This window comes from Tupaia chinensis, unplaced genomic scaffold, assembly GCF_000334495.1.
Source record: "Tupaia chinensis unplaced genomic scaffold, TupChi_1.0 Scaffold138365_1, whole genome shotgun sequence".
Lineage (NCBI taxonomy): Eukaryota > Metazoa > Chordata > Mammalia > Scandentia > Tupaiidae > Tupaia > Tupaia belangeri.
The window spans coordinates 1,542,425-1,553,411 of record NW_006198262.1 but is presented as its reverse complement, the minus strand read 5'-3'; the positions used below and the strand labels follow the sequence as shown (position 1 = coordinate 1,553,411).

The 10,987-nt window shown below is 57.1% G+C and overlaps 1 protein-coding gene across 1 annotated transcript in view; it reads right to left on the bottom strand.

Annotated features, from left to right (window-relative positions):
- Positions 1–10,987, bottom strand: part of TP73 (tumor protein p73) — a 65,281-nt gene that overhangs the window by 15,449 nt on the left and 38,845 nt on the right. The window contains exon 4 of the mRNA XM_006161187.1: positions 10,264–10,506. Within this exon, the coding sequence (XP_006161249.1) occupies positions 10,264–10,506 (243 nt within the window). The remainder of the gene's footprint in view (positions 1–10,263; positions 10,507–10,987) is intronic.

The window sequence follows — 10,987 nt, the reverse complement described above, 5'->3', positions numbered from 1 at the left end:
CCCGGGGGGGGGCCTGCCGGCAGCCCCCAAGGCTCTCTGACAGCTCTTTCGAGACTGAACGGCGACTTCAAAGACCCTGCCTGACCGCCACAGCCCTTCCTGTGGGATCTCGCCCCAGCTCCTCCAGTCTCGGTCTTCCGGAGAGCCGTGATTCCCACTTGCCTGGGCTGTCGCATCAGCCGCGCACCTATTTCGCAGACTGGAGGACCGAGGTAGCGGGCTCTGGGCGGCGCCAGAAGCCTAGGGTGGGGTTGGGTTCACAAGAGCCGGGCTCTGGAAGCCATTCCTGGGCCGGGGCGAACAAGACGGGTGAAACCCCGCAGTCCCGGGTCAGGGTTGGGTCTCAGGAGGTCCCGAGTAAATCAGAGGACACGCGACTCGGGCGGCGAGGCTGGGAGGGGGGCGCTCTGCGGACGCCCCTCCCAGGGGAGGAGCTCTGGTTCCCGGGAGCTGTCCCTGGTACCCGGGCAGGCGGTGGTGGCCAGACCGCCAACTCCAGGAGCCAGCTCCGGGCAGAAGCGCTGGAACGCCTGTTGCAGACGGGTGCCCAAAAAGGCAAGCGGTAGAGGCCTAGGCTCCAGCGCAGAGAGCGTGGAGGCCGCTGCCCTGGAGCAACATTTCTCCTCTCTGCACCCCCGCAAGACCACCAGGAGCCTTGGACTTGGCTGCACATCTCTCAAGGTGTCCCCAACACAGTGCTCATGTAACCTTGAGGGCACACACACCTGCCAGCACCCAGCTTGGCAGCAGGCTGGACCCAGGGATGCCTAGCCTGGTCCGAGGAGTCAGCCTCAGGAAGGGATGCCTGTGGCTTCTTTGCACCTGGTAGCACCAAGTGGTGAACAGGTGGCTGCAGAAGAGACAGAAGCCCTCTTTTACCCAGAGAACCAGACCTGAGCTCTGGGCTCTGCTGGAGGGCATGAGCACGCCCCCAAGCTTCTTCCCTTCCTCTCCCTCCAGCAGAGCTTCTGGGCTTCAGGCCTTGGCCTCGTTCTTGACCTCAGCTTGGCACTGGGGGAAATGGTAGGAGGACTCCTGGGTCACTGTCTATTTTATAGGAAAGGTCATGTGGAGACATTTCCTCTCTGCCTCCCTCCCTCCTGCTGTCTCCTTCCCTAGAACCGCTAGATGGATGTGTCTCAACAGATTCTGAGCTGATAAAATCTTATTTATCTTCGGCTGTTGACACAGAGCAGTCTAGACTTGTCTGCTGGGGATGCGTGTATTCCCTCGTGCTTGCAGGAAATGGTTTGCCCAAACACTGGTGTGGCTATCCTCCCCCACCCTGCTTCTCTCTTCCGACCCCTCCTCCCCTTCCTCTGCTTGCCCACCCCAGTCCAAGATGGGCTGGGCCTGGCCAGGAGCCCCACACCTGGCAGCGCTGGTGCGGGGGTGGCGGGTGACAGGACAGGCGGTGGTGGGGGGTGCGGCGCGGGGCTGTTAATTTCCTCGCACCCGCTCTCTGGCAGCTGGGTGCCCGGCACGGGCAGGTTTGGGCAGGAGGACAGTGGAGAGGTGATAATAACTTGTCTGTCATTTTCCCGGGACGTGTAGCATCTTGCAAACCGCAAATACCGTTAACCAGCTTGGGTGAATCTGTTACAACAGATTCTGGAAGACCGTGCCTGCAGTGGGGACTTTTATTTTTTAAATGATTTTTTATAGCCCACTTTTATCCACTTCTGTGCATGCGTGTGCATGTGTGTACATGTGTGTGTGCCTTTACAGCCGCATTTCTCTCCTCTCTTGGGTTATAGATCGCTCTGGACCCCCATTCCTACCCCAAGGCCAAAGACCTCTTTCCTTAGAGAAGCTTCTAGGGTCTCAGAACACTCGACATGAGATTTGTAGATTCACAGACCGAAAATCCTGAAACTCACTCAGATGACTCAGTAACAGTCCCCGGATTGTGGTCTTTGAGGACCATTTCTCAGTCCAGGTGAGGAAGTGGCTCTTCAGTGACAAGCCACAAGGTCTGCTATTACATACAGCTCCCTTCATGGGAACCTCGGGGTCTTTAAAGGCACACAATTTCACTGCCACCTTCCCAGGTTTTGTTTGTCAGAGAGCTGCTGGGAGGAAGGGTTGACCTTGACAGATGTCATGGAGGCCTGGAGGGATGGCAGGAGGCCTGGTCCCTGACCCATAGATGCCACCTACCTGGAGCTGGGGAAGAGGATGTCTGCGACAATCACTGCAGCCTGTTTCAGAGCACCCTGGGGGTTCAGCTGGAGCTCCCATGGTCAGAGGCAGTGAAGGTTCACACACAGGGCTGCCCATAGCCCACAGGCCCACTGGTTGGGAGGCTCCAGGGAGCTCCAAGGCCACACAGCCAGTGCCCGGCCCAGCAAGTGCTCAATAAAGGAAACTGCTGGCAGAGGACAGGTGGGGGTGGGGAGGTCCTGGGAGAAGCCAGAGGAGGATGAACTGGAGGCAGAAATACACCAAGCAGACAACAATCGATTCTCCATCCTGTCCACTGTCTGGTAGAGCCCCAGAGGTCGGGCACAAGAAACTGTGCACTTGGGGAAGATAAGCCAGGATACCTTTTGGGAGTTGGGCAACCTGCCCCACCATAACCTTGAGTCAGGTCCTAAACAGGTGAGCAGGAACCACATGGGGAACCCTCATGGCCTGAAAGTACCATACCCTGGGGGACATTGAGTGGACCCCACTTCAGTCATCCACTATGCCTGCTCTGTGCTGTACCTCGCTCGACTTCCACCCTGTCAGGTCGGGCCTTGTCACCCCATTTTAGTGACCCAGAACTTTGCTTGCCAGTGTTGCCAGCTAAGCCAGGTAGACCAGCACCCAGACCAGGGCTATTTGACCTCCAACTTCCAGCCTCCAGCTCTGCATCACCACCAGGCTTGACTTGGGTCCCGGGACCTGAGTTTGGGGTCAGATTGGCCTTAAGCACCTCTGGGGGTGTTAGGACCATGTCAGCATTCAGGTGGACAGCACGAGGTGTGGGTACCAGGGCTGGGCTTAAGCTCCTCAGGGGTAAGGGACCAATGGGAAGGAGGCCTGTTCTACCCTGGTTCTGCAAGAGTAGAGGTCTCCCTTGACAACAGAGATGGAATAATTTGTTGTCTTGCTGGTCGGGGGGAGCTGGTCAGGGTGGCTGGTTGAGGGGTGGCTCCAGCCTCCACTCTGGTACTGAGATGCTGTGTGATGAGCCCAAGCCCCAGTCCCAGAACCAGAGGGCTATTGTCCAGAGTCACTGAGACCTTCCATGTAAGGTGCCCAACAGGTGCTATTATCCCTCACTCAGACCCAGTCTGGGCAGGAAGGAGCTGCCTGGCCTTGTTGGGTATTCCATCTTGTTCAGTGACCCTGGTACCCTATCTGGGGCCCTCAGGGATGGAAGCATGGCAGGGCAGTGTTCTGAGTTCTTGGGGACAGGGCCAGGTTTGCGGGAAGACAAGAACTCCCATAGCAGCTGCCCTTCCCACTATATAAGCAGTGTCCGAAGTGCCACACTCAGCCCCTGCCTCTAGAACCCAGATCCACACACACATTCCTCTGCCTTGCCAGCTCACTTTCTGACTCTTCCAGCTGGAGAGCCTGCACCTGTCTGCCCTGGCTACCTAGACGAGGCAATGCAGTGGGCAGTCCTGGCCAGCCTCTCCTCCAGCCTCACAGAGGAAATACTGGCGAAGACCCAGTGAGCCAGGCTGTGGGCCAGGCCATAGAGTGCCCAGCATGGGGCTAAGCAGGGAGTTGGCGACCAGCCTAGTCTACTCATTGCAGGGAGGGACCCTTCGCTGTCAGGGAGAAAAGCCCTCCACTACCCTCACTTCCACCAGGACTGTGGCTTCCACAAGAAGTCAGGAATAACTAGGATCTTCTGAGCTGGCCTGGCCTTGCCAGCCATGACAATGGGGAGGGTGCTCCAGGAGCAGCGAGTACCTTCTGCCCACAGGATAGTCCTGGGAGCCTCTGGCTGTGGACATGCCTCTGGACCTGACATTGGTCTGGTGTGGGTGGGCACAGATGGCCCACAGCTTCTTGAGACAACCTTGGGGCTGGCACTGGCACCCACTGGAGGGAGGTGGGGGTGAAGAGGGAGAGGACGTGAGCTGTGGACACATTGGGAGTAGACATTTTCCATCTTTTAAGGCAACAGTTGTCTAGAATCCAGGTTTCCTATGAACTTAAAATATTCAGCTTCAAAGCAGCTGGGGCAAGGAGAGTGTTGGCATCTAAGCCTGTGATCCTCTCTGCCCTCCACCCCAGCAGACAGTGGTGCCTCCCCAGTGCCAGGTGCAAGGAGACGGGATGCCCTGCTGTGGGTGGCACACATAGCTAGGATGAAGGAAGAGGGTCTGCCTTCCTTGGGGTGACCTCGATGGGCCTCAGAACTTCTACTTTATTGAAGCCTGGAACACTGGTAGTTTTTCAAAAAGGCTTTTCTGCCCTAACGTACACTGTGGCCTCATCAAGCTATGCTGAACGCCAGCTTCGGCTCTCCACCCCAGCCTCTGAGCCTTACACTGTCCACTTGTAGTGGGGAGAAGGCGTGCTTCTTTCCAGCTTTGACACCTTAGAATTTTCTGCATCCCTCCCTTCCTGGGACTCCTCAGGAAACACCAAGACCTGGATGTGACTGAGGGGCTTCTCCATGAGAGGTGGGGGCTGGGCCTCCAGGGTCATGACCAGTGGGTTCTGGGATGTGAAAAAAATCCCACCATCAACCACTGGTCTGGAGGTGGTAGAGAGCCCTGGGCTGCCCACGCTGCCCCTCACCTTGTCAGAGGGCCCTGTGGTGGAAGTCTGGGTTACTCTAGCCCCTCCCCTGTGGGCCTCTCTTTGTTGTCTATAAAGTGGGGCTTGTGGAACTTGGCGGGGGGGCCCCAGGCAGCAGGGCAGGGCCAGGCATGGTGGGGCAGTGCCAGGAGAGGTCAGGAAGGCCCATCCCTGGGCTCTCCCCAGTCCTTACCTTTGCGGCCAGCCAACCCCACGTGTTCCAATTATAAAGCATTCCTGAGGAATTTTCATTCGTCAATAAAAAAGCAGTGAAAGTGGATGGGGCCTACTCTCCACCACTGGATAGAAATTTATTCACTGGCAAACAGGAACTGCGGGGCTCCTTCCCTCAGGGACAGGCAGGTGGACTTCTGAAGGTTCAGCTCCTCCTTACCACTGGTTCACTGGGGTCCCTGGGACTCATCCCAATGAAGCTGGGAGCTGCAAGCAGTGGGTGGGGGAGGGCTGAGGGACATGCCAGGGAGGGGCACAGCCCATGCCACACGCTACTCCATCCAAGTCAGGGATCAGAGCTCAGGCTCCAGCTCCACCCTTGGACGACAAGTGACCTTGATCTGCCCTCTGAGAGCCTCAGTTTCCCCATCTGTAAAGAGGGGAGAGTAAGCACATCTGCCTACCATGGCTGTAGAACCTGCCCCAGGAGGCTCTGCGATGTTACTGTCGACACTACTAACCAGACATTCTACTGGGTTGTCAGAAAAGTCCAGAGGTATTTTTTCTGTGTTTTTCTATGCAAAAATGCGTCATGACTTTTCCAATAATACAATAGGTCCATGGAGTATCTTTGTTTTTGAACACAAGCCCTAGAAAATAGATGATTTTTCATAAAACATAAATTGGATCTTGCCTGTCCACAGTCCCAATCCCATGGAATGGAATCACGGGCTGGGGGCACCCTTTCTGGGACCAGTGAGCTCATAACCAGGCTGTGACCACTGGACCAAGGAACTTATAGCTGGAGCTTCTCCAGCCTACTCAAGGCCTCCAGGGCCAAATGCTGGGCTCCAGGGATCATGGTCTCCTGCCGCTGCTTGGGAGGATGGAGAGAGAAGAGATCACCCCATCTCAGACTGCAAGTCTGAAGCACTGATCCCAACCAGAACCAGCCTGCTGGAGGCATCCCTCTCTGCAGAGCTCTGCATAGTACCAGCAATTGCTGCAATTTCTCCCTAAGTGCTCTTGTTTCCCCTAATAATCCATGTTTCATCTTCACAATAAACATTGTTAGAACTCTTCCCTCAGCTTTAAATACATATAATTGCTTCTGGTGCCAGTAAAAGGTATTAATTCCACTTATGCATTCCATAAACTTTTAGGATAACGCAATTGATACCAGGATCGTGTTGGGACACCTCCGCTATTATTCTTCTACTTGTGAACCTTCGAGGGGCTGGAAAGTTTTCTCCTGAATCCATTAGGTTGACTCAGCGTCATTCTCTGCAGGAATCCCTTGTAGAGCTTTTGTGCTTCCCTGGCCTGCCTTCTGCTTGCTCCTCCAGGGGTGAGAAGGGGCGGGGGCTCTCCTGCCACGTGGAACCAGCTCTCTCCCAGGATGGACACACACACTTGCCAGCTGGAGGTCACTCAGGGGGCCATGTCCAGGCTATCTGTCTATCCAGAGGGCTCCTGGAGCCAGCCGAGCCAGCACACCTGCACACTGCACACCTCACCACTGCGCCTCAGGGCGGCCTCTGTTGCCAGTCAGCTAGCTTGCCCCATGGTGCTCACAGAGGCTACACTGGGCAGAGATTCCAACCAGATAGACCATCTTGTCTGATTACGGAGCCCCGTTCCCCACGTCCCAATCACTGGAGCCAGCCACCTTCCCTGGTGAGGCAGAGCTAGGGTTACAAAAGTAATCACTCCTGTTCTTCCTCTTAGCACCAAGGGGCTCCTGGGAAAAGGTGCTGAGGCAAGAATAGACATCAGGGTCTGCAGAAATCCCTGCCCAGCTTCTGACCCTAGTCCTGGCGGTGGGAGGGGGTGGAACTGGGACAAGGAAAACTGGTGTGACTACTCTTGCCCCGCTCCACTCGTCCACCCACCCATGAGCATCAGTGCCCGCTGAGTGCCAGACCCTCCCTCACAACTGTAATCTGTCCTGGTTCTGTCTTTCCCCAAATCTCTGATGGGTCCTGACATGGGACAAGCCTCAGCCAAGATGACTTCAGACAGCGAATGTTTGTGGGTGTTCCCTAGGTGCCAGGCCCTGTCCTAAGAAGTCCTACCAGCCAGCTCACTGGTGCCCACCGTGAGCAGCAGCTGCAAATCCCTTTACCACTGAGAAAACCGGGGGGTAGAGAGGTGACACAGTGTGACATCACAGCAGGTCCAGGACCCAACCCTAGCAGGTGGCTCAACTCCACCCTCACCTGCTACACAAACTCCAGCCTTGCCCCATCACAGGTCTCTGGTTTAGTCTCATGGCCAAACATGAAGCCCTTTTCCGCTGCTCAGTTACCTGCAACTGCCTCCTCCTCCCCTTCCTCCTGGCCTTCTGTGATGCCAGAACCCTGGGCAACAATCAGGGAAGACCTGCAAGTATACATACATGCCTGTGTGTGCACACACATGCACATGTGCACGTTCATACATCATGCACACATATGTGCACTTGTGTCTGCATGCTTGTGTCTGTGTGCCCATGTGTGAATACACAGGCACACACACTAGGTCTCCAGACCCCTTTGTGCCTAAGGAGATCTGAGGTCTGAGGAAAGCTAGTCAGGGCAGATGGACCACACAGGGCTGGGAGGACTCTCAGTGGGGCTCAGTGAAACAGAGGCCAAAGGCCCCATTAACAGCTGTGGTCACTTGGGGAGGGGGAGGGTGTTTTCCCCATGGGGGAGAGGCATGAAGGCAGCACAGCAGTCCATGTGGAACTGTACTTGAGAAAGATATGAATTATCTATCAGTTACCAGCTGGCTGGCAAGGTGGGGGCCGAGTGTGGCATAGTGCTGAGGATGGGCAGCAAGTCTGGGCAGCGCCCTCGCAGTTGGACCCCTGAGGGCCAAGAGCAGGCAAGCTGCCTGGCAGCCCAGTTCTGTGCTGTGAGCCGGCCTCCTGCCTGCCTGCTCCCTGGGCAAGGGAAGGAGCCCTGGGGGGTGGGGCTCTGCTCCCAGAGAGCTGAGGTGCCAAAAATCTCATTATCAATGTTCGTCCCACCTCCGCCCCATATTGACAGGGCTGGGGAGGAAGAGCCATGGGGCAGGCAGCAGCATCCTCCCTAACGCGGCTCCACTAAAGCCTCAGAGGGCTTGGTGGGGAGGAAGGTCTCTGTGCCCAGCACCAGGTGGGAGTCGGAGCTTGGAAGCATAGCCACTGTGTTAGGCTGGTGTGGTTGGCCAGGCTGGGCTCTGTCCTGAGCAGGTCACTCATGGGGCCACTTGAGACCAAATCATACGTCCCTGACACCATACACCTTGGCACGGGGACAGTGAGAGGCCCCCTGATGGATGAGGCAGCCAGTTGAGGAGGTAGTTCCTGCCGCTCCCTGAGGACCAGCATCTGCAGTGCCCTAAGCCCCCAGGCACTGCAGAGACCCCACCAGCATCCTCAAACAATGGAAAGGAGAGAGAAAGCTCCCACAATCTGCCTGCCAGAATTCCAAGGGGGATACTGTTTCAGAAACCCCACCAACTCAGACCCTGAGAACAGAATGCCAGTGTGGAAGGGACCAGGGGCGCCCCCCCTTAGAGGGAAGAGGAAGGACTTAGGACATGGACGACGAGCTGTAGTGAGCCTCCTGTCACTACACATATGCAGGTGTAGGGATGCCTCTGGTGGCTTCCTGATCTGGCTTCAGGTCACCCAGCTAGATAGACTTCAAAGCTGGGGTGGAGGAATCATCCTGGCCCTCCTCTCCCCACAGGCAATAGACCCCTCCAGCAGGTGCAGCAAGTGCAGAAGAACTTGTTCAGGAGGACCAGGCTCGATAGCACTGGCCACCACCACCGCCGCACAATACTAAAGGCAACACGCGAAGCTAAACTCCGCGCTGGGTACTGCGTAGTCACAAGCGCCATCACCCCTGCTCCCCGAGATGTGGTAAGGAGCATGGAGTGCCAATTTACAAATGCAGAAGCCAGGCATGATGCTGGGGTCTGCAATACTGGGTGGGGATCCCCAGACCAAACGCCTCAGTAACCCTCTGGGCTCATCCAAGCCCTGGAATCCGAGTTGAGGTTTCGCTTTGCAGCTGTGAGGACCAGAAACAACCACAAGGGGGCCGTGGTCGGGAGCCCAGACCCCTGGCCAGCCCGTAGGGTTGTCTCTCAGGTCACTTGGGCAGCTTGACAAAGGCTACCTTAGGCTCCACCCTGCCCTCTGGCCCTCCATGAGCTGAGAAAACCGTAGCTACTGCTTGAAGGGTCGTGGGAACCATGGTTCTTAAAGAGGGGGTCACCTGCTCAGTGCCTTGAAGGGGCGGGAACACAGCCAGACCGCTTGGACTTCTTTGGTCAGAAGTCCGTTTCCAAGTGGAGCTGGGGGTCAGCACCGAGCTGTTCCCAGAGTAGATGGAAGCCGTGGAGAAAGGAAAGCTGCTCAGTGAGCTGGATCTGCCTGGTATGCTTGCCGTTCCAGGGCTGGCTGGCTCTCCTCCTCCTCAGCGTGGAAGGACACCGTTCCCCTGCCCCTCCTGGCAGCCCCTCCCTCTCCCAGCAGCAGTGCCACTCAGTGGTTAGGGACACAGATGCCACCCGGGCTCCCACACCAGCACCCACACTCACTATTTGCCTAACTCTGAGCAAGTTACTTTCCCTCCTGTGCCTCTGCTTCCTTGGCTGTAAAATGGGAAGAGTAGTTACCTTGACTTTGTGAGTTGCTGGCTAATTTCAATAGTGGACTAAACTCAAAGCACCTAACGCAGTGTCCAGCTCTCGGCGAATGGCCATGCGTGTATGAGACCGTACCACAGATGGCAAAATGTCCCCACAAGCCCTGTAGTAGGGGCCTGAGACCTCGGTGCTGTAGTTCCACCCTGACCTCTGTCTCATGCCAATGCCTGAGGATGACACCCAGAGATAGTGCTGGCAAAGCCCAAATCTACCGACAGTACACAGACCTTGCTGCCTGGAGGAGGCAGCGTCCATGAACCTGGGGTAGCCTCAGAGGACTTTGAGCAGCAAAGACCACAAGCCCCTGCCCAGGACAGGACTTCAAACTAGAGCCCCCAACTGAGTGCAGAAAAAGCTTCCAGACAGTCTTGGCAGCATGGTCTGACCCTGTCTGATGGACGCACCAGCGGGGCCTCATCCATCCCTTCTGGGGCCCTGTGAGAGGCTGGCCAGCTCTGGCCACACACCCGGGGGTGGGCACACCTAGACTGCCCAGCCTCAAGACCCGCCTCCTGCCAGACACACCTCCTAGTCCGGGCCAGGTGAGAACCCTGTGTGGACGGGTGCTCAGCCCTTCCACGGTGCTTGGGACTCGCGTCACTCACTCCCCAACCGCAGCCTGGCAGATACCCGCTGGGAGCAGGGGCAACTCACCGTCCAGGTGGCAGACTTGGCCGTGCTAGACTGCTGGAAGGTGACCTCGAAGTGGTGGGGGCCAGGGTAGTCGGTGTTGGAGGGGATGACAGGCGCTGGCGACATGGTGTCGAAGGTGGAGCTGGGCTGTGCGTAGGGCGAGTGGGTGGGCACGCTGGCAGTGTGCTCCGGGGTGTAGGGGCTGGCCGAGGCCGCGCGGCTGCTCATCTGGTCCATGGTGCTGCTGAGCAAATTGAACTGGGCCTGACGCGGGAAGGGGGAGGAGAGAAGGGGAAAAAAAACACTCACAGTCAGGCTGAGGGTGGAAGCCTCAGCCCTGTCTGTCCTGTCCCGTCTCAGGGAGGTGTCCTGTTACAGGAGCCTTAAAGGGCCAGCCGGCTCCAGTCATCCCAAATATTTCCTCAGGTCCTCCCCCCCAACAACCACCACCAACAGGCCACTACTTGTGTTGGAATAAACTGACATATTCACCTCGCCCTCCCCTCTCCACCAGCCTCCCCAGGTGCCAGGATTTCTGGGGATCCACCCAGCCATTGACAAAGTGGAACTGAGTCTCTGCACCTTGGAGAGGAGCTGTCCAGGGGGGAAATTCACTGCACACTAGAGGCAGCATGGGGCGCTGGGCATCTTTACCCCTCATGCCCAGGTCCAGCACACAGCGGGAAGACCCTGGCCCCAGGGGCCACGCAGTGTGGGAGGTGGGCACAGGCGACGGGGGGTGGGG